The sequence below is a fragment of the Erinaceus europaeus genome, chromosome 7 (genome assembly GCF_950295315.1).
Source record: "Erinaceus europaeus chromosome 7, mEriEur2.1, whole genome shotgun sequence".
Classification (NCBI taxonomy): domain Eukaryota; kingdom Metazoa; phylum Chordata; class Mammalia; order Eulipotyphla; family Erinaceidae; genus Erinaceus; species Erinaceus europaeus.
In genome coordinates this window covers 116,657,992-116,683,150 of record NC_080168.1, presented here as the reverse complement: position 1 = coordinate 116,683,150, position 25,159 = coordinate 116,657,992, and the positions used below count along the sequence as shown (strand labels likewise).

At 46.1% G+C, this 25,159-nt stretch overlaps 1 protein-coding gene across 7 annotated transcripts; it reads right to left on the bottom strand.

Annotated features, from left to right (window-relative positions):
* Positions 1–68: 68 nt before the first annotated feature.
* On the bottom strand, positions 69–21,903 carry ASB8 (ankyrin repeat and SOCS box containing 8). Of its 7 annotated transcripts, none has more exons than XM_060195465.1 (4): positions 21,885–21,903; positions 7,026–7,185; positions 5,285–5,389; positions 69–1,918 (listed from the first exon to the last, which is right to left on the bottom strand). In XM_060195465.1, the coding sequence occupies exons 2-4, from the start codon at positions 7,152–7,154 to the stop codon at positions 1,286–1,288; spliced, it is 867 nt and encodes a 288-aa protein (XP_060051448.1). In that variant the 5' UTR covers positions 7,155–7,185; positions 21,885–21,903; the 3' UTR covers positions 69–1,285. The 7 variants fall into 7 exon arrangements, with proteins under 7 accessions (XP_060051448.1, XP_060051452.1, XP_060051449.1 ...); XM_060195469.1 differs by having other exon boundaries at positions 21,870–21,888; XM_060195466.1 differs by having other exon boundaries at positions 7,026–7,189; positions 21,870–21,887.
* Between the last annotated feature and the right edge of the window lie 3,256 nt (positions 21,904–25,159).

Below are 25,159 nucleotides of genomic sequence, written 5' to 3'. Positions count from 1 at the left end.
AAAGATGAGGGTACTGGGGCTGAGGGTGATTAAATAATGTGTGGAAAAAGTAGGAGAGATTCCCAAACTTGCTTTTAGATCAGTTTATTTTTTCTTTTTTCAAGTGAGCAAAAAACACCAACAGCAAAAAGACAAAGGCAAACATTTTCTCAAGTGAGCCGTGTCAACAGACTCCATTCATATTTATGTGCGACTCCCAGTCAGATTCTTAAAGATTTGGTAAATTTGCACATAGGTCAGCTGAGATCAATAACCACTGGATCTAGTTTAGGAACATAGGTGAAAAGGCAGAGTGCTGCTGACTAAGTACTTTCAGCTAAGCACTGGGTAGGTGAGCCATGTCAACAACTCTTCCCGTGCCCGCCCTCCCTCCAAGCCCAGTCTCTTCACCAGGGCCATGCAGATCAGTAAAAAGGAAAGGTTTGAAAACAACCCAAAGAAACACAACTCCAAGCTTTCAGCAGCAGGAGCTTCCAATGAGGAACGGAGACCGGTGGGAAGAGGCAGCCCTGCCCATGCCCTCCCCTGCTGCAGTGCACCCCTTTGGGCTACAAAGACTGCACCAGAAGCCCAGCTGGGCCAACCAGCTTCCAGGAAGAGGAGTCAGATTAGAAGAGAAGTTCTTAGGCCTACTTAAGAGTCTACCTCGGCAAGGCAGCAAGGAATCTTTCTGGAATGAAGCTGTTGAGCTACTGTAACCTGAGAGCCCACACACGGAAGAGGCAGACTCCTGTCTGCTTTGAAGAGAGGGGGACTGTCCCTTCTGAATGCCCCAGGACGTGGCATGCTAGGGGCGCATCCAGCCTGATTCTGAACATGCCATCTGGGTTGGGAGTAGTTTGATCTTGAGCTGGGGTTTTTCTTTTGACTTCTTCGTAAATTCATCAGAACACTTCCAGAGGGAATCTTCTGAAATGTTGATCATGTCTCCAGAGGAAAACCAAACACAAGTCTTTTTAAATATTCTTCATCTTCCTAGAGAAATACACAGTTTAACTTTTTCCCTAAGGGGTGGGGGTGGGGGGTGGTGCCTATTTTGTCCAATGCTAATACAAACGGCTAAGTAAGCAACAGACAAAAAAAAAAAAGTGAGGAATTTTGTTTGGTTGCTTGGTTTGGGGAGGGGAGGTGGTATGGAGTTGGTCACTGTTGTGACATGTCACCTTGAACTATGAACTACACGATAGGAAGGACTGCTTTTCCTGTTCTCCAAGACACAGACAGCGCTGCAGGGGGGGCTCTCACCCAGAGTTGCCTGCAGGGTGGTGCTGAGGTCTCCTCCAGGCTACTCGAGGAGCAGCAGGTACTCCTTCAGAGAGGCTGGCAGCGGAAGGCCCTTCACCGCCTCTGGTAGGAACTGGAGCCCCAGGCTTCGGCGCACAGCATAGCGAGAGAGAGTTTTGAGAGTCCCTGGGGCTGAGCACAGAACAGTCAGTTTTTCACAAAGCTGCTGGTCTCTGGCCACTTCTCTTGGCATGATGCCATTTCTCCTTAATTCAAAGTGTCCAACAGCTCTGTGGAGGAGCTCAAAGCAAGAGTCCTCTTTCTCTGTTCCAAGTCCTCTGACTAGCAGAGCCACCAGGCGGGAGATGGGTGTCTGGCCTTTTAGGTTGATGACTCTGACCTCTGCGCCGTAATCAAGAAGTATGCTGACACTCTCAAGGTTCCCCTTCATGGCAGCCCAGCTGAGCGGGGTATCGTTATTGTAATCCAGGGCGTTGACAGAGGCCCCGCTCTCCAGCAGGGCCCGCACACACTCGGCATTGTTCTTAAAGGCTGCCCAGTGAAGGGGGGTGTCTCGGTTGCCATCCAGTGCATTGGGGTTTGCACCGTACTCCAGCAGGACCTCCACACAAGCCTCATCTTTCTCAGCTGCATAGTGAAGGGCCGTTCGGTTGTAGCCATCCAGGGCATTCACCTGTAAAGATGAGGAACTCTATTACAGTAGACAGACTACTGAAAAGTCAGGCCAGCAGAGCAGCGTGTGTGTGTGTGTGTGTGTGTGTGTGTGTGTGTGTGTTTGTGTGTGTCCACTGCCTTTGTTAAAGGAATGAATGTCCAGAACAAGAAGGGGAGCAGACAATTCCCAGGGGGTGTTGGTGACTAAGGAAGAGGATGTGACAAGAGCAGCTTAGGAGCAGAAAGGGAAAGACCTGTCCCCACTCAAGCAGTGTGACAGCTTGTGCACTGACTAGCTGGCCTGCACCACTGAGGCTTTGATCCTACTGACTGCAGTAGCATATGCCACAGGGCAGGGGATAAGAAGGAGGTGATGCTGTCTAAGACCTGGTAACTACATTCACAGGAAAGCGGCCTGAATATGCCCACAGGGTAAAGGCTGTGGATCACTTGACTTCTCCCAGCTTACTCTGCAGTCTGAATAGTGGCGACCAGACTGAAAAATACCGAGGCCAAAGCTCTGTTCTGTGTCCTTCAACCACAGAGAAGCTTCATTTGTTATTCCAAGTCAGCCCCCTCTCCTTACTTCTCTTTTTTTTGTTTTAGTCTTCAGGGTTATTGCTGGCACAAGTATTAGGTGCCTGCACTATGAATCCACTGCTCCTGGAGGCTAGTTTTTCCCTTTTGTTGCCCTGGTTGTTTATCGTTGTTATTATCATTCTTATTGCTGTTGTTGTTGGGTAGGACAGAGAGAAATGGAGAGAGGAGGGGAAGACAGAGAAAGGAAGAGAAAGACACCTGCAGACCTGCTTCACCGCTTGTGAAGTGACCCCCCTGCAGGTAGGGAGCCGGGGGCTCGAACTGGGATCCTTGCGCCAGTCTTTGTGCCATGTGTGCTTAAACTGCTGCGCTACCACCTGGCCCCCTCCGTCTCTTTTAAAAAATGTATTTATTGTTGAGTAGAGATGAAGAGAAATTGAGAGGGGAGGGGGAGATAGAATCATATTATTCATGAAGCTGTCCCCCTGCAGGTGGGGACTGGGGGCTTGAACCTGGATCCTTGGGCACTGTAATGTGTGCGCTTAGCCAGGTGTGCCACCACCTAGTCCCCCTCTTTCTTGCTATGTGTGTATACTATATATTATACAGCTGTAGGTTCTGTGGCTTCACTAGAGAATATGGATGAAAGCTTGTGGGAGGGCAAGGGACACAGCACAATGGTTCTGCAGAAGACTCATGGCTGAGGCTCTGAGACCCGAGGTTCAATCCGCCATAACCCACAGCTGAGCAGTGGTCTGGTGAAAAGAAAAAAAAACCCACAAGCTTGTGGGGAAAAAAGCAACACTCCCAGTGCTGGAGAAAACGTTGACTTGCTAAAAGGCAGCAATGCCTATAGGTTTGTAAGACTACAAAGACTTCAAAGCCCAAATCTGTAAACAGCATAGCTGCTTCCCCAGAGAAACGCAGTGTGGTAAAGAGGAGCTGAAACACTTCACTGAGTTCAACTTAAAGTTGCTGAACTCCAACGCCCCCCATGATATTTTCACTTCCATCACTGACATTAACCTCTGGGTTTGACGTCAGGGTTGCTCAAAAACGTTTGGAGTAGGTAAGACAAGTGGAGGACAACAAGGCTGTGGGGTGAGGGCGCTGAGGGCCGGCTCTTTTGGGCCGAGTATTGGGGCCAGCGCACGGGTTCATGGCACGTCTGACTCAAATTAGTATCGTAATTTATACACCTGCAAGCTGGCTCACAAATAGTAAGAACTTCTAATTTATGTAACAACCACTCACTTAGCAATTATTACACGCTAGTGTAAACACAGCGTGATCTTTTATTTATTTTTATTTTTCAAAAAAATTTTTTTAATCGCCACCAGGGTTACTGCGGAGGTTTGATGCCAACACCACTGCTCCTGGTAACTATTTTTTCTTTTCCTTTTTCTTTCTATCAATATTTTATTTGATAGGACAGATAAATTGAAGGGGAGGGGCTGAAAGAGAGGAAGAAAGACACCTACAGATGGGCTTCACGGCTTGTGAAGTGTACCCCCACTACTTGAACCTGGGTCCTTGAGCAACGTGATGTGTATAGTCGACCAGGACCCCCATACCTCATAATATTATAAGAAGACAGCAGGGGGTCAGCGGGTTAAGCGCATGTGGCGCAAAGCTCAGGGACCCGCGTAAGAATCCCGGTTCAAGCCCCCAGCTCCCCACCTGCAGGGGAGTCGCTTCACAGGCGGTGAAGCAGGTCTGCAGGTGTCTGTCTTTCTCTCCCCCTCTCTGTCTTCCCTTCCTCTCTCCATTTCTCTCTGTCCTATCCAATAACGAACGACATCAACAATGGCAATAATAATAACCACAACGAGGCTACAACAAGGGCAACAAAAGGGGGAAAAATGGCCTTCAGGAGCGGTGGATTCATGGTGCAGGCACCGAGCCCAGCAATAACTGGAGGAAAAAAAAAAAGAAGACAGCACTAGGGCCAGGTGGTGGTGCACCTGATTCAGTGCACATGTTATCACGTGCAAGGACCCTGGTCAAGCTGCCGTTCTCCACCTGGCAGTGAAACGGGGCTGCAGGTATCTCTCTGTCTCTCTTCTTCTCTATCATCCCCTTCCTTCTCTGTCTATCCAATGAAGAAGAAGAAGGAGAAGACGGCATGATCACTCCTCACCCCATTATAGAGACTTTCTACTGAGGCAAATAAAGGTTAAGTAATGTATTCAATGCCACATAGCTGGAAGTTACAGAGCCAGAATTCAAAGTCACAGTCTGAATTTTAAACAGGATCAAATTTAAAATCATTTACAATATGCAGCAAGCACCCTGTTAATATCAACATAACTTTATCTATTCTTAAGACAAATCTCTTTTAAGGCATTAGAAGAAGACAGGCACAAGATCTAATAAAATAGAAAATAAACTAGTGAACTGAAAGAGTGTCAGTGGCCCAATTCAGAGGAATTATGGTATTCAATTCAGTGCTTTATGGTATTTATCTTACAGTGGTGGTGGCGTGAGAAGTATGTGTCTGACAGCAGTCTCAAATGATTTAGATTTCATCAAAGCCCAAGGGCCTCTGGGTAGTCAATAGTTAGTGACAGGACTTAATGGAAATACGAACAACTGTGGAAGGAAGGGTGGAGAGAGAAGAGAGATAGATTTCCTCTTCCTGAAGCCACGGACAGCTTAGGTGGAGAGAAAGGCAAAGGGAGGGAATTCTCAGGGTCGTTTTACACATTGACCATCATGTTTTCCTTTGGAATTGGCTATGCCGGTCTTACCATGAGCTAGAAAAGAGAAAGATGAAGAGACAGACAACTGTAAGAAAACGGAGCTGAAGTTTGACCCACGGATGTGAAAATGGTAATGCCATTACCTCAGCCCCTTTCTCCAGCAGTAACTCCACACAGTCGGCATCTGACACCATGCAGGCACAGTGCAGGGGTTTCAGTGTGCCATGGGTACAGTTCACATCTGCTCCCTGAGGGCGGAAGGAAACCAGTCAGTGTGCTCAGCTCTGGCTCACGGAGGAGGAGGCCATACCAACTAAGTGTGAGGAAGAGGGTCTGGCGCTGAGTATAGTTATAAACATACTGCCAGCACACTATCGGTGCAGGTGCTCTGGCCATTAACTGTGTAATGTTGTAACTTAATATCCAAATCAAAGGGATATATATATATATATATATATATACACACATATATATATCTTGTTTCCAGGGTTATTGCTGAAGCTAGGAACCCACTGCTCCTGGCAGCCATTTTTTGTTGTTGCTGGACAGGACAGAGAGAAATCGAAAGAGGAAGGGGAGAGAAAGACAGACACCTGCAGACCTGCTTCACCGCTTGTGAAGCGGCCCCCCTGGAGGTGGGGAGCTGGGGGCTCCAACCGGGATCCTTATGCTGGTCCTTGTGCCATATGCACTTAACCCGTTGTGGTACCACCCAACCCCCAATTACCCAATTTCTAAGGCCACCGGAAGGGAAGCAAGTCAGTCCGAGTGAAGCCAGGAGATCTGGCATGTTCCTTTTGCCATTTAGCAGATGCCTGTTCAAGAGCAGTAAAGGGCGCCTGACATTTCTTTTTCTCTAAACATTTCCAAAGCAGCCTCAGCATCAGAATGCCCTGCCACCCAGCAGCTGCTGCCACTTCCCTTTCGAATCTAATAAAGGATGTGCAGGTCCCAGTCAAGACCAGCGCTGCTGAGTGACTCAGCGGCAGGGCTGGAATTAGAATGTGACAAAGTCTCGACTGCTAAGGCTTCTGATACCACTTTTGCTTAGAATAAGTTAAACCTGTATGACTTCTTGTCACAGCTTGATATACAACTCTTAAGTGCCTCAGAGCTCCAGGCTATAAGTATGGATTCTACAGCTGCTTAAAAGATTACAGAGAAGTCATGATCTGGCTATGTTTTCTAGTTGTTAAAAGTTCCCATCTGGGAGTCGGGCAGTAGTGTAGCGGGTGCGCGTGGTGCAAAGCACAAGGACCAGAGTAAGGATCCTGGTTTGAGCCCCCAGCTCCTCACCTACAGGGGGGTCCTTTCACAGGTGGTGAAGCAGGTCTACAGGTGTCTGTCTCTCTCTCCCCCTCTCTGTCTTCCCCTCCTCTCTCCATTTCTCTCTGTCCTATCCAACAATGATGATATCAATAATAATAACTACAACAATAAAAACAAGGGCAACAAAAGGGAAAAAAAAAAAAAGGACAGAAGACGGCTAATATCTTCCAAGTAATTCCTGGAGCCCAGAAGGATTTGAGAATCACTTCTGCTTTCTAGCCTCCTCCTTCCCTTAGTACAGTGTGTGCAGAAGACTTGGAGCTTCCTGAATTCCATCCGGACCGTGTCCTAACAGATTTTACAAAGAAAACAAGAACTGGGTTACCTAGACCCTACATCTTGAAGAAGAAAACTATCAGATACACAAGTGGAAGGCAGAAGGGAAGAGCAGCACAGCAAACTCGAATACCTATGTACTGAAAACATCTGAGCAGCCATGGTAAAACATTTAACAAGATTAGATGTGCTGAGTCAAAGCAGCGAGTCTGCAGTCTTATTAGGCTTCCCCAGGACTGTCCCCACTTACAGCCAAAGGACTCCACGGCGAACACTCACCCCTCTGATGAGGTCCTCTACGTTATCATGTGGGAAGGAGCGGATGGCAGCAATGGTCCGGATTAGGCGCTCCGAGAGAGAGTACTTGCTCTGGATGCTCTGCATAATATACCACATACTGGAACTCATCAAGGCGCAGAGGATGTGCACATGCTCCAGTCTGCCTGCAACAAACACGTTTTAGGTGCTGGGCATCCTGCTGTTAGGGCTCAGAGTTATGATGAGGCCTTCCCATACCGACAGCAGGTGTCAGGATCAGTGATTAGCTAGTTCTCTTCTTTCTTGACCATAAAGAAACAGGGAGCTGAGTAAAACTGGGAACAAATCTTCTGATATTTAGAAGCTTGGTTCTCTTTGACCTTGTCAAACCAGTTCCCCCGGAGGCCCCGAGAACCGAGAAGCTCTGTGTGGTTTATAAACAAGATGTGAGGCAAAGGGACTTTTATCATCATCACCATCATCATTATTATTGTTGCTGTTATTCTCGCCACTACGGTCACTCCCGCCATCACTATTGGCACTGCGCATTCATCATTCTCAACAGACATTTTTCCTTTTTTTTTTTTTTTTCCTCTTCTCCTTTTCTATTTTATTTGATAGGACACAGAGAGAAATTGAGATGGGAGGGGAAGATAGAGAGAGAGAAAGACACCTTTAGGCCTGACCCCCTGCGTGTTGGGAGCAGGCTCTCAAACCTTGAGCATGGTAGTGTGTGTATTCAACCACGTGTGCCACCACCCAGCCTCCGCCAAGGGAATTTTTATTTTTTCATTTTTTGAAATTTCTTTATCGGGGGGATTAATGGCTTACAGTTGACAGTAGAATACAATAGTCTGTACATGCATAACACTTCCCAGTTTTCCACATAACAATACAACCCCCACTAGGTCCTCCTCTGCTATCATGCTCCAAGGGAATTTTTTAAAGGCTGAAAAAGCCACAAAACATTCTTTCTCTCCTCTGAATTTTGTGGTTCATATTCTAGCACTGCCTTTAGGCTGGTTCTTGCATTTCACCTTGCAGTACAGTTAAGTTCAAACTCTTTCTCCATCTACTCTGGAATCAGCTGAAGTCAGCTGAAGTCAGGTCTGTGTCCTCTAGTTTCCTGCCCATGTAACAGATCATAGTGTCGCAGACTATCATAAAAGCAGGTCTTTAATAAACAGTGATTGTTTGATTAATCAGTGGGGGTGGTTGTTACCTATGAGAAGGTAAAGAAGAAACAAAACTAAGGAGCAAATGACACCTATGTTAGTTTAAAAGGTCTTCAGTCAGGGCTGGGGAGGTGGTTAAGCCAATGAGCATCTGCCTGACATGTGTCCAGGTCTGGGTTTGATCCCCGGCATCACATGAGAACACCAAAGACAAAATAAAAATAAGTTGGAACTCTGGGTGGTGGAATAGCACTTTGAACACTCTGTAGTATACAAAACAAAACAAAAAAACATCAAATAGGGCTGGGGAAGCCGCTTAGCAGTTGTACCCATGAGTAAGGCCCCGAGTTCAGTTTCTGGCACTGTATTAAAAAGTGTCTCTAGGAAGGGAAAATTAAAAATGGAAATGTTTTAGGTAATATTCTAAAACATGGGAGGAATACAAAAATATATTTACTATGGAGTCATCTATGTAAAATTAGGAAAAAAAACACTAAAAAACAAACAAAACCTCAGCGCTCTCACCTGTGGCGTCTGCTTGTAGTTAGAAGCAAACAGATTTAAGAACGCAAAGTCGGGCTGGGGTGGCTTACCTATTACAGTGCGTACGGTTCAAGCCCCCAGCCCCCACCCGCAGGAGAAAGAGCTGCAGTTGTCTCTCTCTCCCTTCCCTCTCAACTTGTTTCTATCCAAGATAAATTTAAAAAAAAATTATTTATTAATGAGCGAGATAGGAGGAGAGAGAGAAAGAACCAGACATCACTCTGGTACATGTGCTGCCCGGGATTGAACTCGGGACCTCACAGCTTGAGAGTTCAATACTTTATCCACTGTGCCACCTCCCAGGCCACAATTAAAAAAATTTAAAACATATAAAATTGATTTAAAAATTTAATGAATGGTTGTTCATAACAGTTGAGACACAGATTCAGACAATGTATGTTAAACTACAAGGCAGAACTACAACGTTTAAAGCCAACTATATATTTTTTTATAATTGCTACCCTAAAACCCCTTTTCCCATTTTTTAATATTTATTTCCTTTTGTTGCCCTTGTTGTTTTATTGTTGTAGTTATTGTTGTTGTTCTAGATGTCGTTGTTGTTGGATGAGACAGAGAGAAATGGAGAGGAGGGGAAGAAAGAGAGGGGAAGAGAAAGATAAGACACCTGCAGACCTGCTTCACCACCTGTGAAGCGACTCCCCTGCAGGTGGGGAGCCGGGGGCTCGAACTGGGATCCTTCTGCAGGTCCTTGCGCTTCCTACCGTGTGCACTTAACCCGCTGCTTACTTTATTTTTAAGATTATATTTATTAGAAAGATAGGAGAGACAAAGAACCAGACATCACTCTGGTACATGTGCTGCCGGGTATTGAACTCGGGACCTCATGCTTGAGAGCCCAATGCTTTATCCACTGCACCACCTCCCGGGTCACGGTTTATTTTATTTTAATGAGAGAGATACAGAGAGAAAGACCAGAGCACTGCTCACCTCTGGCTTATGGTGGTGCTGAGGATTGAACCTGGAACCCTGGAGCCTCAGGCAAGACAGTCCTTTAACCATAACCATTATGCTGTCTTCCCAGCCCCAAATTAAATATTCTCTGTTATTGTGAATGATTCAGTTTAGACACTTGATTATATTGCTTTCTGAAAACTTCTGAAGAACTGGCCTCTGTTTTAATCTTTGTAACAGCCAGTGGGCTTAATATATTTTAGTGTTGCAAGAAAAAAAAAAAAAGGCAGAGAGATTAGAGTGAGCAATTCCAAGAATGTGGGACAGCAGCATCTAAAGTAAAAACAAAACAAAAAACCCCCCAAACAAAAACACAACTTAGCTTGAAAGGTTTTGCTGACTGTGTGGGGCACTGACAGTCTGCAGCATCTAGAGCCCAGGCGCCCCTGGCTGCGCGCAAGGACCCGGGTTCAAGCCCCCGCTCCCCACTTGCAGAGCCAAAGCTTCGCGAGCGGTGAAGCCGGGCTGCAGGCGTCTCTGTCTCTCCCGCTCGTTACCCAACAAGAAAGAAATAACATCAAAAGAAGAACCTGCACCCCGTGTCGGGTGGGTCTCTAGTCTGGAGACCCCTTCCCCCGTTTTCTCTCCCTCCCTTTGCGCACAGAGAAGTCGGGCAAAGGGAGTCGGGCGGTGGGGCAGCGGGTTAAGCGCACGTGGCGCAAAGCGCAGGGACCGGCGTCAGGATCCGGGTTCGAGCCCCCGGCTCCCCACCTGCAGGGGGGGGTCGCTTCACAAGCAGTGAAGCAGGTCTGCAGGTGTCTGTCTTTCTCTCCCCTTCTCTGTCTTGCCCTCCTCTCTCCATTTCTCTCTGTCCTATCCAACAACGACGACATAAACAATAATAATAACTACAACAACAATAAAGGACAACAAGGGCAACAAAAGGGAAATTACACTAAAAAAAAAAAGCCAAGCGGCCACGTGGACAGCGCGCCGACCCCCTGCACCTGCTGGTGGGGGAGGGCTGGGGGCAGCGACGGGGTCGGGGGCACCCGGGGGAGCGCGGGAGGGGGCGTCCCCGTCCCCGGCGGGGGTCCCGGGAGCAGGATCCGCAAGGCGGGGAGGCGGGGAGGCGGGGAGCCCCGGAGGAGCACCAACCCCCCGCCCCGATCTGGACCCAAGGCCCAGAAGCCAGTCGCAGCTCAAGGGCTGGCGGAGCCCGAACGGGGAGTGGGGGGAGCGTTACGGGGCGTGCAGCCTGTGCCCCGCTTAGCGGCCCCGCTCCCGGCGCCCCCCGAGCGAGGGCTGCACTCACTGAAACGCCGCCGGGCTGAGCGGGGTCGCGAAAGCCGCTGTCAAGGCGTGACCCGGAAGCACAAGTCGTCTCCAGCAGGCCCCTCTGTTTACACGATGCGGAGAGCGCTAGGATGGGCGCCTGCGCACTGCCGAGCGGCTGTCTGCCGGCCGCGCCTGCGCAGACCCGTGAAGCGCCCGGAGCCTGGGCGGGTCCAGGTAACCGGCTGTTTTCTCGCCTCGCCCAGAGGCTGTGCCCTGCGGTCAAGGCGCCTGGGTTCTCTGCATTGGGCAATGGTCTTGGAAAAAAAATGTCACCTCTCTATAAAAAGTTGAAAGCTGAGAGAGAAACTACATGTTACCACATCTTGTACTCAACCTTCCAACTCCATTTTTAATGTATTTTATGTCTTTTTTTTTTTTTTGGTTCTTCATATTTTGATTATGCATGATCTTCTAAGTTGTTCCGCTTTTAAAATTCTTTTTAAAGATATTTTATTTATTTATTTATTTATTAATGAGAAAGCTAAGAGAGAAAGAACCAGACATCAGTCTGGTACATGTGCTGCTGGGGCTGAACGTAGGACCTCCTTCTTGAGAGTTCAATACTTTATCCACTGTGCCACCTCCCAGCCCACATTGTTTCTGCTTTTTAAAAACATACTACATCTAGGGGGTCGGCGGTAGCGCAGTGGGTTGAGTGCACCTGGCGCAAGGCTCAAGAACCCAAGAAAGGATCCGGCGTCAGGATCCCGGTTCGAGCCCCCGGCTCCCCACCTGCAGGGGAGTCGCTTCACAGGCGGTGAAGCAGGTCTGCAGGTGTCTTTCTCTCCCCCTCTCTGTCTTGCCCTCCTCTCTCCATTTCTCTCTGTCCTATCCAACAACAAACGACATCAACAACGATAGCCACAACAAGGCTACAACAACAAGGGAACAAAAGGGGAAAAAAATGGCCTCCAGGAACAGTGGGTTCCTAGTGCAGGCACTGAGCCCAGCGATAACCCTGGAGGCAAAAAAAAAAAAAAAATACTGCATCTCTTAAGATTTTTCAATCATCATTCTGTCTTTTTCCCCCTGCCCATTCCAGTTCTGTTCTCAGGAATTGTTCATTAGATGGTGTCGATTGACAGTACAGCTAGTTCTCCTATTTTCAGACCTTGGCATCAACTTGAACTGGAAATGTGATCATGTTGTTTTGCTTGTAAGGACTGCTGCTGTTACTGTTCAACATGCTTTAGTATCCCGTCTGCATGGGTAGATGTCATCAAGGTGTCCCAGTTTACAAATCTGAGTGTAAACCTTGCAGCTACATAAGCCACAGAGATCTGTGTGGCTCTTACTGGAATGACAAAACCCATTTCTCCACCTACTGGCTCCAAACCTCTTCTGACCGACATGCTCTATAATTTAGTGATAGTGTGCTGGGGGACAGTATTCCACCACGAAACCTCTCGAAAATGTACAAAAGCTAAGCAATGCTCTAGAAAAATAAATAAATAAATAAAAATTAAAAAAAAAGAAAGAAAAAGGACTAAAGAGAGAACTACTTGCAAACAAAGAGAAAAAATGCACAAATTAAGAAACTGAATTAGGTAAAATGAGTTACAAAAGCTCTTTTGCAACAGTTTTTGGGCCTCTGGCCCAAACTTACTACTTATTACTTATTACTTCCTCTGTGAAAAGACGTCATCTTCTTCAGGGGCTGTTTGGCTGAATGTTGATGGTAAAGTCCCCTTGACACCCTTTCTAAAGAAAGATGACAAGTGAGAAGACACACATCTTTTTATGTCACTAAAAAATAATGGATGTTTGAGACACCTTATGAACAATGGAGTGTGGGGAATCAGTCAAAAAAGCAAAGTTGTGTGTGTGTGTGTGTGTGTGGAAAGACCCAGGGGCCGAGTGGTGGCGCACCTGGTTGAGTGCGTGTATTACAATGCGCAAGGATGCAGGTTCAAGCCCCCGGTCCCCATCTTTAGGGGGAAAGCTTTGCAAATGGTGAAGCAGTGCTGCAGGTGTCTGTCTGTCTCTCTCCCTCTCTGTAACTCCCTTCCCTCTTGATTTCTGGCTGTCCTTATCCAATAAATAAAGATTAAAAAAATTTTTTTAAAAAGACCCAAGTGGTAAACTAACTGGGAAAAGTAACTTTCTTTTTTTGAAAAGTAACTTTCTTTTACTAGTTTAATAATATATTTTCTCTTAATATTTATTTTTTTCTAGTATATTCCATATTTAAGAAGCAATGTAACATATGCAGACCCCATAGGGACTCAGCTCTCAGTTGATAGCAGTAGCTGTAAGTTACCCCACTTGCCAGAACCATTTCATTATTTATTTCTCCTTTTTCTGTCTTTTTTTTTCTTTATTGAGGGACTAATGGTTTACAGTCAACAGCAAAATACAGTAGTTTATACATGTGTAACATGTCTCAGGTTTTCACTTAACAATTCAACCCCTCCTCTGCCATCATGTTCCAGGACCTGAACCCTCGCCCTCACCCCAGAGTCTTTTACTTTGGTGCGATATGCCAACTCCAGTCCAAGTTCTGCTTTGTGTTTTCTTATTTTTCAACTTTTTTTATTATTAGTGATTTAATAATGGTCAACAAGATTGTGGGATAAAAGGGCTACAATTCACAGAGTTCCCACCACCAGAGCGCCATATTCCCTTCCCTCCACTGGAAGTGTCCCCATTTCTTCATCCTTCTGGGAGGATGGACCAAAGATCTCTATGGGGTGCAGAATGTAGGAGGTCTGGCTTCTGTAATTGCCTTTCAACTGGACACAATTTCATTATTCTAGATAGATAAATCTCAAGTTTGCTGACCCGTGTAAAAAATGAGTGATAACACCTACCCAAGGATTAATTTCAAAAAGCTTAAGACACACTTGTGAAAAGTGGCTTTCCAAGCTGACTTAATATCAGTTCTCCTCAGTATCATGTATGTTTTAAATGTCCTTTTTTAAAATTTGTGTTTTTTTTTTTATTATCTTTATTTATTTGCTATAGAGACAGCCAGAAATCAAGAGGGAAGGGGGAGAGAGAGAGACCGACAACACTGCTTTACCGTTCGCAAAGCTTTCCCCCTGCAGGTGGGGACCAGGGGCTCAAACCTGGGTCCTTGTGAAGTGTAACATGTGTGCTAAACCAGGTCCACTACCACCTGGCCCTGTTTGAATTTTCTGAGGTTTACTGAATGGCTAATGGATGCAGTGACATTGCGCATGCCTTGAGGCAGAGGCTTTGAGTTCTCCTCCTGCTCGACCATAGCCCCGCCCCGTCCCGCCCCACCTCTATACACTACATCCTCTGGACAGATGCAGACTGGAGTGAGCAAGAATGAACTGACCTCCCAGAGACAAGAATAGTGCCTCGATGCCCTCTCCTCTAATCCTGAGATCGACTTCAGAGACAGATGGAAAAGAGTTTTGGGACCAGAACAAAAGGAATGGGGGAATTGTTTAGAGAACTAATCTACTGTAAACCTCATGAAACTTTTTATCCATTTAACCCTTGTACTAAACAAAGTAACTCAGCAGAGAAAAGAGCGTATGAGTGCATGGTAGGAGTGATTTCCTAAGACGTGTCCTTAGGACTGAACTAGGACTCCTTTCAGAAACTGCTCAGAAGCAGACAAGCTCTCAGTAGACAAAGTCTACTTGTTTTCTTTACTTTTTAATGTTCTCCAGGACTCAAGGAAGTTTATATGCCCTCTTCCAAAAAAAAAAAAAAAAAGCTTTTTAGAATTATTTTATTTTTGGTCATATAGGATTCCAGTGACTTTCATTGTCAGAATAATTATGAAAATATTTTGAGTCTCCATAGAAAAAAATTATCAGAGGTACTTGTGGGGGGGACTGCATCAAAAGTTAATGGTGATATTTATACACATGATACTATTTCTCTTTTTTGCCGCCAGGGTTATGGCTGGGGCTGGGTGCCTGCACTTACCAACCCACTGCTGCTGGAGGCCATTTTTTTTTTTTTTGCCGTTATTGTTATCATCGCTGCTGTTGTTGCATAGGACAGAGAGAAATGGAAAGAGGAAGAGAAGACGGGGAGAAAAAGACAGACACCTGCAGACCTGCTTCACAGTGAGGCGACCCCTCTGTAGGTGGGGAGCTGGGGGATCAAACTGAGATCCTTACGCTGGTCCTTGCGCTTTGCACCATGTGCACTTAACCCGCTGCACTACCACCCAAGCTGCTACTTAATAGTATTTTTCCAAAGACGTGGACAATTGCATGGTGACTACATTATCTAGCAAGCCAAGTCTTAGTAGACTAAAGGTAGGAGGGATGGATGATTTTAAGATTGTCCAAGGGAGGGGAATTGTTGTGTGTGTGTGTGTGTGTGTGTGTGTGTTGGGGAGGGAGCGCCAGGTAGTGTCACATCTAGTTAAGCGCACACATTATAATGTGGAAGGACCTGGGTTCAAGACCCTGGTCCCGTCTATAGGGAGAAAGCTTCATGAGTGGTGAAGCAGAGCTGCAGGTGTCTCTTTGTCTTTCTCCCTCTATCTTCCCTTCCCCTCTCAGCTTCTCTCTGTCTCTATCCAATAATAAATAAAAATATTTAAAAAACAGCAAAGTTTTAAAGAGAGAGAGAGACCACAGTACAGAAGATTCCTTCATGGAGTCGGGCTGTAGCGCAGCGGGTTAAGTGCAGGTGGTGCAAAGCACAAGGACTGGCATAAGGATCCCGGTTCGAACCCGGCTCCCCACCTACAGGGGAGTCCCTTCACAGGCGGTCTGCAGGTGTCTTTCTCTCCTCCTCTCTGTCTTCCCCTCCTCTCTCCATTTCTCTCTGTCCTATCCAACAACGACTATAACAATAAAACAACAAGGGCAACAAAAGGGAATAAATAAATAAAATAAATATTTAAAAAAAAAAAAAGAAGATTCCTTCAATGCTGTGGAGTTTGGCCTTGGGGCAGTGAACATGGTAAAGCCACATATTATCCAAGTGAACTATTTTGCGGCCCCTGAAGGAGGAAAATTAACAGGAAAAAAAACATGGGCATCCAGACAGATCTGGAGAGTCCTCCTAGAAAAGAAAAGATTGAATTCTTTGAATCTATTTCAGGGGATCCAGAAGCAAATTATAGTCAATTGCACAGGCTCCAGCTATTTTAGTCGGAGTATGTCTCCCCCTGGCGGACAAATAGAGTAATTGCTCCTTCAGGCTTCTTGACCTGTGTAAATGTTTTTCTTCATTCATTGGGCGGACCACTCGGTCATTAATCTGTATATCCATTTAGTTATTCACTCTCCTAGTCACTTAACATTTATTAAATCTCATTGCTGTGATGCTTGTTATGACAGATATTTAGGACCCAGGAGAAAATAAGATACGCTCTGTCAGCCCCCAGGAAAATGATTCATTATGAGAAACGTGGGGCGCTAAGCCACCGGCATGCCTGAAGTCGCAATAGTGGAGCCTTCTATAGAGGGGAAGGGTGGAAGGTAACATGGTCATTTGACAGAAGACCTCCGTCAAACTGGAAGATCAAGGGAAATGTCCCCGGACACAGACCTGAACACAAACAGATTACTAGATCAGGTGTGAAGGCTGTCCGGAGAGTGGGTCTTTTTATTACTGAAGAAAGCGTATTCAGAGCCACAAGAGGGAAGAGTTTAGGAAGCTGGAAGATGGCAGAACAGTGAGGAGGCGAGGGATACAGGTTGAGGCTGTGAATGCCAAGATGTCCCAGACTGGCCCGGTCTTGGAGTACGTGTTCATAAAGGCCCACTGGAGGTGGTGGGAGGACAGCACAGTGGTTATGCAAAATGACTTTCAAGCCTGCGGCCTCAAAGGACATGGGTTCAATCCCCAGCACTGCCATAAGCCAGAGATGAGCAGTACTGTGTTCCTTCTTTCTGGATCTCTGTCATTATATATGGGCCTTAGATCAGATGGATGATATGAATGGTATTTATATATTTTCCTCATGTTTGGGAGCTGCTCTCTGCCCTAATCCAGCTTTCTAGCCCTATTCTAAACCCTGACACCACCTTCCCAGACAATATTTTTAGTTTACTTGCATTTTAGCTATGAGGCTCAGGTAAAAATTACTAAAATCTTGGGGCCCCTTAGAGCACACCTAAAATAGACTTCCTAGCTTCTTCCCGCATGAAGACCCCTGATTTCATCTGTTCTACTGCTATCTTTGGGTTCCCATTTATTAGACAAATTGTCCTGCTTTCTGTCTTACTGCCTTTCAGCCACCAAGCTGCAGATGCTACTATGTCACCATCCTGATTTATCTGGGAAGACTCACCAATGTGTCCTGGAACCTCACCTCTGCAAAGCCCCACCCAACTAGGGAAAGACAGGGATGCATTGGATCGACCTTCCCGTGGTGCATCCCGTGAGGACCCATTCATTGGGGAAACTGACGATCCTTCCTAGCCGACTGAATCCACATGGATCCCAGTCACTTTCAAAGCCAGCAACAAGCAGCAACCTGACGCTGTTGACTGGCTACGGAAGAAGGGCAAACGCTAGAAGAAAGAGGGAAAGACAGAAACAGACTGGGGGTGTGGATTGACGTGCGAATGCCCGTGTCCAGCAGAGAAGCTATTACAGAAGCCAGAACTCACACCTTCTGCATCCCCAAAATAATTCTGGTCCAGACTCCCAGAGAGATAAAGAATAGGGAAGTTTCTAATGGAGGGGATGGGACAAGGAACTCTGGTGGCGGGAACTGTGTAGAATTATCTTACAGTCTTGTTAATAATGACTAAATCACTAATATAAATAACAGAAAATTTAAAAAAGTAAGATAACTGTTATTAAATCACTAATACAAATTTAAAATATATTTTAAAATCCTTGAAAAAAAAGAACAGAAAACTTGAGGCTGGGTTGGGGAGCATTGGAATACACACATTACAAGGGCCCGGGTTCAAGCACCCAGTCCTCACCTGCAACAGGGAAGGGTCTCAAGTGGTAAACAGTATTGCAGGTCTCTCTCTCTCTCCCTCTCTCTCTCTCTCTCTTTGCCTCAGTTTTTTTCTCCCCAGAGCATCATCTCTGCAGGGGGATTGAACCTGGGACTTTGGAGCCTCAGGCACGAGAGTCCTCTTTGTATAACCCTTATGCTGTTTACCCTCACTTCTCTCTCTGTCTCTATATCCCCTTTACTTCTCAATTTCTCTGTCTCTATACAAAATGAATGAATAAATAAAATATCTTTTAAAATACCTTATAATTTTTTCTACATTTCATGCAAGAGACATGACCATGCTTGTGCTTCTAAAGAGTCATTATGGGGGCTGGGAGATGGCTCGCTCGGTAGGGTGCACGCCTCACCTAGAGCCTTGACACCGCATGACTGCAACTGCACCAAGAGCAGCTCTGGGGCTGTGGTGTTTCTGTCTGTCCATCTGTCTGTCTGTCTGGAATTAAAAAGAAACTGAAGTGTTACCTCAGGAGCAGTGAAGTTACACATATGTAAGATACTGACACTGCCAAAAATGTAAAAATTACAACTTTTATTTGTTTACTAATTTTTTTAATTACATTCCAAAGAAAAATGAACAGTAAGAGCGACAAGGTGTGGAATAAACATCGGGAAAACGGCATCGGAGCGACCAAGGCAAGAAAGCCTGGGACCTGGGCCGCTCTAGGCAAAGCAGGGAGTGGGCCTGACGGGACCAAGCTGGAGATGAAGGGACACATTTGTCAGAGATGACTCCTAGATTTCTTGTGAAGCCCTGGATAAACCCAGGAAGCGAGGAGGCCTTGGCTGCTGCACTACACCCAGCTGAGTGCAGACCTGAGTGCAGAAGCTTAATCCCGGCTGCAGGAAGGGGCTTCATGAGTGGTGAAGCAGTATTGCAACTCTCTCTCTCTCTCTCTCTCTCTCTCTCTCCCCCTCTCTCTTCCTTTCCCTCCCTCCCTCTCTTTCCCTCTCTTTCCCTCTCCCTCCCTCCCTCTCTCCCTTCCTCTCCCTCTCTCTCTCCTTCTCTCTCCCTCCCTCTCCCCCTCTCTCCCTCTCCCTCCTTCCCTCTCTCTCCCTCCCTCTCCCTCTCCCTCTCTCTCCCTCCCTCCCTCTCTCTCTCCCTCCCTGTCCCTCCCTCTCTCTCCCTCCCTCTCTCTCCCTCCTTCCCTCTCTCTCCCTCCCTCCCTCTCTCTCTCCCTCCCTGTCCCTCCCTCTCTCTCCCTCCCTCTCTCTCCCTCCTTCCCTCTCTCTCCCTCCCTCTCCCCCTCTCCCTCCTCCTTCCCTCTCTCTCCCTCTCTCCCTCCCTCTCCCCCTCTCTTTCTCCCTCTCCCTCTCTCCCTCCCTCTCCCTCTCTCTCCCTCTCTCCCTCCCTCTCCCCCTCTCTTTCTCCCTCTCCCTCTCTCCCTCCCTCTCCCTCTCTCTCCCTCTCTCTTTCCCTCCCTCTCCCTCCCTCCCTCCCTCTCTTTCCCTCCCCCTCCCTCTCTCTCTCCCTCCCTCCCCCTCCCTCTCTCCCTCCCTCTCCCTCTCTCTCACCTCATCTCACCTCATCTCATTTTCTAAGTCAGAACACTACTCAGCTCTGGCTTATGGTGGTGCTAGGAACTTCAGGCTAATTCCTGAATGAACCTCTCAACCTCATCACCTTTTCTCTGTTTTCAAGCTGGGCACAGCACAAGCTGGTTGGTTACCTGACTCCACCAGGTGCTGACAATAAAGGTGAGAATCAGAACCCACCAAGGTTTCCACTGCAGATACTAGAATGCAGAAGTGAGACTTCACCACTTGCGGGGGGAGGGGGCGGGGGGCTCCTCTCTTTTCTTTCTTTCCCTTTCTTTCTTTCTTTCCTTCTTCCTCTAGGGTTATCTCTGGGGCTTGGCTCTGGCACTATGAATCCACTGAGCCTGGAGGCCATTTTTTTTGTTTTGTTTTGTATTGTTTTTATTGGCTAGGACAGAGGCAAATTGAGAGGGGAAGGAAAGATAGGAAGAGAGAAAGAGAGACAGAAAGAGAATCACGGGGTCGGGTGGTGGCACACCTGGTTGAATGTACATGTTATAGTGAGCAAGGACCCAGGTTCGAGTCTCCAGTCCCCACCTGCAGGGGGGAAGCTTCACGAGTGGTGAAGCAGGGCTGCAGGTGTCTCTCTGTCTCTCTCCCTGCCTATCACCCCCTTCCCTCTCAATTTCTGGCTGTTTAATTAAACAAATAAAGATTTAATTAAAAAAAAAAGGAGAGTCACCTGCTTCATGGCTTGTGAAGCAGCCCTCCTGCAGATGGGGAGCCAGGGGCTCATACCAGGATCCTTGCGTGCCTCCTTGTGCTTCGTGCTTGACCAGACAGGTGTGCTGCTACTGTCCCTATCTCTCTTTCATTCTTTTGCCTGTGAGTTTCTTATTTCATCCCCTCCTCTTTTTGTGCCCAGGAAATCTCTCCTGATATACTGGCTTCTAGGGGTTACTTTGCATTCTCTCTGGACAAGCTCTGGACCCTACTTCTAAACTCTAGCAACATGTTGACAGGCTCATTTGAGCAGCTCTCTCTCGTTTTCTGTCCTCTTTCCCTCTCAATTTCTCTCTGCCCTATCAGATAAATAAATAAAACTAAAAAGAATCAACGAGTCTGCTACTATATGCTATACACTGTGTTTGGCACTAAATATTGAAAGTTTAAAAACTTATTATTGAGAGAGAAGAGGAGGGAGGCAGGGAGAGAGAGAGAGAGAGAGAGAGAGAGAGAGAGAGAGACAGACACCACTCTGGCACATGCAATACCAGGGACTGAACTCTCGATCTCATGCTTGAGGATCCAGTGCTTTATCTCCTGTGCCCCTCCCTAGGTTGCTAGGTTCTGGAAATTAAAGGGGAAAAAAAAATGAAGACACTGCAGGGTTCTTGTTTGCAAGGGACTTGGGCTAGTGGAAGACAATGACCCTATCAATGAACTGTTTAAATACAGTGAAGTTATGCAAGAAAGAACAATATCTAGTAGGATCCCAGAAACAAAACACTTTAGTACAACCTAGAGGAATTCAGAGAGTACCTTTTAGAAGAGATTATGGGAGTCGGGCGGTGGGGTGGAGCAGCGGGTTAAGCACAGGTGGTGCTAAGCATAAGGACCAGTATAAGGATCCCAGTTTGAGCCCCTGGCTCCCCACCTGCAGGGGAGTCCCTTCACAAGAGGTGAAGCAGGTCTGCAGGTGTCTGTCTTTCTCTCCCCCTCTCTGTCTTCCCCTCCTCTCTTTATTTCTCTCTGTCCTACCCAACAACAATGACATCAATAACCACAACAATGTTAAACAACAAGGGCAACAAAAGGGAAAATAAATATAAAAAAAATTATAAAATTTAAAAAAAAAATTTAAAAAAGAAGAGATTGTAACTGAGTAAAGTCTTGATGGATTGGAAGGGGGAATAAAGAAAGATATTTGTTGTTCAAAGGGGGCTGGAGGAATGGAGGTGGTGCTGTGAATACGGTGCTGAAAGTGGAAGCATAAGGCCCGGAGTTTAATCTCTGTTGCCCCATATGCCAGAGATACTCTCTAGTCCCTTCTCTCCTCCAGTGCTCCTTCACTTTCTCTCATGAACAATTAAAATCTTAAAAAAAAAAAGCAAAGAATAAAGTATTGCCTCACTTAGATGAAACTTTCTGTAGAAATTAATTAAAAACAGGTGGAGGATACTTCTAAAACTTTCCCCAAATTATTCAACATGAGTTTGAAATATGGTTAAATGTAAAAAAATAAAAAACAAAACAAAAGAGAAATAGAAAAGTATTTTCTTAAAACACCATCAAGCAGAGGGGCCTATCATCGGATAGGGCGTGGGACTTAAGTGAGACAGTCACGACGTGGCGAAGCTCTGGTGCTGGGATGTCTCTCCCTCTCCCTGAAGTAAGGAGAATGCAAGAGCCAGCCTGGGAGCAGTGAGACTGCACATGCAGGAGGCCCTCATGCCACAAAAACAAACAACAAACAAACACATAAAGTATCCTGCTTACCTGCATCTTACTTACAGAGTTTCATGGGAAGACACTGGCAGCATTCTTACTAACGTCTGAAACAAAGCAAGGGTGTCCGCTATTACTATAATATCTAACTTGGTGTTGGAAATGTTTGCTCTGTAGCATTGCTGTAGAGATACCAGATGTATAATTGTATAGAATATGATAGTGTGTGTAGAAATGGGAAAACTTTTGGGAATCAATGGGGAAATTATTGTAGACAGGAAAACCTTGCAGTGTCAAAGATGCATGGAAGTCAGTTAGTGACACAGAACAATGAGCGTGAAGGGGAAGAGCAAAGCTGCTTGGCTGTTCTCCGTGCTGAGAAAATTCAGTCCATCTTAGCTCTCAGAGCCCTACCCCACTAGGGAAAGACAGAGATAGCAGAGGATGTGGATTGACCTGTCAATGTCCATGTCCAACGTAGCGATAATTGTGGAAGTCAGAACTATTTCCTTCTGGATCCCCCACAATAATTTTGGTCCATACTTCTGGGGGGGGGAGGGTATTAGGGGAATATGGACCTGGAATCTTTCTTTTTAAAAAATATTTATTTATTTATTTATTTATTCCCTTTTGTTGTCCTTGTTGTTTTATTGTTGTTGTTATTGATGTCGTCGTCGTTGTTGGCTAGGACAGAGAGAAATGGAGAGAGGAGGGGAAGACAGAGAGGGGGAGAGAAAGATAGACACCTGCAGACCTGCTTCACCACCTGTGAAGATCCCCTGCAGGTGGGGAGCCAGGATCCTTAAGCCAGTCCTTGCGCTTTGCGCCACGTGCACTTAACCCACTGTGCTACCGCCCGAGTCCCAAAATCTTTCTTTTTATCCCATCACTGAAAGGGAAGAGAATCTGGCAAACTCCAGAGGAAGTCAGGCACTGTTTCGCTTATCTGAGAGGGAAGAGGGAAAAGGAAGGACACCTGGAAATAGTGATAGGTGTAGGTGGACTTAGAAAAGAAGTGAAGGCATGGCCATAGAAGTGAATACAAATGGGTAAAAATATAGATAGATAGATAGATATAGATAGATACAGATATATAGTCAGCCCGTATCTGTGACCTTGGGAGAACCATTATAGTTTTTGCCAGAGGGGAATGTGGACACAGAACTTTGGTGGTGGAATGGCATGGAATTATACGCCTATTATTTTATCTTATAAATCACTAATAAAAATTAATAAAGAGGAAATTCAGTTCATGTGACAGACAAAACCCACAACTGTCTGAGTATCCTCCGCTTCTCAGTTTTTCTTTTCTAAGAAGACCTCTGTCTTTGACAGCTGGAGTTCCTAGTTTCTGTAGATCAAGGGCATGAAGAACTAAATCAAAGGATAGGAGTTTCATTTTGCAGAAGAAAGAGTACAGTCCAAAAGGGGAGGAAGTGGAATGAAAGAGCAAAGATTAGACTTGAGAGAAAGTCTGAAGCATTTGGGGAGAAAAGAGTTGCAGAAATAGTTAAGCTATAATGCATAAGATAAGGAGGGACAGAGACCCCTAATGTGTTTTATTCTGTATTAGCTAAAGTTTCCCTAGAGACAATAATAAAAATCTGGGGGAGTCGGGCTGTAGCGCAGCACGTTAAGAGCACGTGGCTCAAAGCACAAGGACCAGCGTTAGGATCCCAGTTCGAGCCCCCGGCTCCCCAACTGCAGGGGAGTCACTTCACAAGCGGTAAAGCAAGTTTGAAGGTGTCTTTCTCTGTCTTCCCCTCCTCTCACCATTTCTCTCTGTCCTAACAACATCAATAACAACAATAATAACCACCACAACAATAAAAAACCAAAAAGGCCAACAAAAGGGAAAATTAAAAACAAATTAAAATCTCAGTTGCTTTTAAATTCCTTCGAGCTGTTAGCTGTGTTTTTTAAAAATATGGTATCAGGGGAGTCAGGCAGTAGCGCAGGTGGTTAAGCGTAGGTGGTGCAAAGTGCAAGGACTGGCTTAAGGATCCCGGTTCGAGCCTCCGGCTCCCCACATGCAGGGGAGTTACTTCACAGGTGGTGAAGCAGGTCTGCAGGTGTCTATCTTTCTCCCCCTCTGTCTTCCTCTCCTCTCTCCATTTCTCTCTGTCCTATTCAACAATGACAACAACAATAATAACTACAACAATAAAATAACAAGGACAACAAAAAGGAATAAATTAATAAATGAATAATTTAAAAATATGATGTCAGGTTGAGTTGAACCACCAGGCACTGAGTTTATTAAAAGTTGCATTTGGGTAGTGTTGTCTGGAATTTTAGAGCAAAGGTGAGGCAGTACCTTGATTTGGTCATCATTATAGATAGGAGTGAGAACATCTTTGATTGTTGGATGTGTAGTGCCAAAGTACAACAGCTATATACAGCAGAGGCTGGAGAGAAACTAGATGCAAGGTAGAGGGAAATGGCAGGGGTTAGCAAGAATCTTCATTTCCGGTGGAATGCATGCTTGGCATTGGGTATTCCAGCAGAGACCTCTAGCTATGCAGTGTGGAGGCTCTTGTTGACTGGTGAGACTCAGATGAAGGAAGAGAACAACCAAGGTGATGCCCTGAGGATCAGAGAAAGGCTGGAGATAGGAGCGTATAGCCATTTCCCCTTGCTACTTGTGTGTGAATATGCTTAGGACATGGTCAGAGTACCCAGTCATCTCCCCCTGCTGGACAATCAATCCACAAATAAGCCCTAGAATGCTGACATCAGGACACTAGACCCTAGGATACCAACTGGGTCTCTGCTTTGCTTTTTGTATCAGTGTTTTTAAAAAATATTTATTCCCTTTTGTTGCCCTTATTTTATTGTTGTAGTTATTATTGTTGTTGTTATTGATGTCATTGTCTGATAGGACAGAGAGAAATGGAGAGAGGAGGGGAAGACAGAGGGGGAGAGAAAGACATCTGCAGACCTGCTTCACCACTTGTGAAGTGACACCCCTGCAGGTGGGGAGCCCGGGGCTTGAACCGGGATCCTTACATCGGTCCTTGCACTTTGTGCCACGTGCACTTAACCCTCTGTGCTACCAGCCGACTGACTCCCCAGTGTTATTTTTTTATCCTCTCTGAAGTCAGGTCTTTCTATTTTCCTTGTTTCAAGACTTACTGAGATGATATGGTTCTGAGTCAAATGCACCTGTCTCCCCCTGATACTTCAATGCCTACTACTGACCCCCTTCCCCAAATCCCATCCCTCCTTGGCTCTCAGATGCCTAACCTGGAACTTGACTGGATCAGCTTCACCCTTCGATGTTTCCCATGTTCTTCCATGCTTCTCCAATAATTCCCCTCCCTCTAGGCTCAGACCCCCTG

Excerpts from the sequence above, each read along its gene's own strand:
- ASB8 (XM_060195465.1), bottom strand. The coding sequence starts at position 7,154 with ATGAGTTCCAGTATGTGGTATATTATGCAGAGCATCCAGAGCAAGTAC. Across the intron at positions 5,390-7,025 it reads TAGAGGACCTCATCAGAGGG|GGAGCAGATGTGAACTGTAC; the intron begins GTGAGTGTTCGC and ends TTCCGCCCTCAG. Across the intron at positions 1,919-5,284 it reads TGCTGGAGAAAGGGGCTGAG|GTGAATGCCCTGGATGGCTA; the intron begins GTAATGGCATTA and ends TCATCTTTACAG.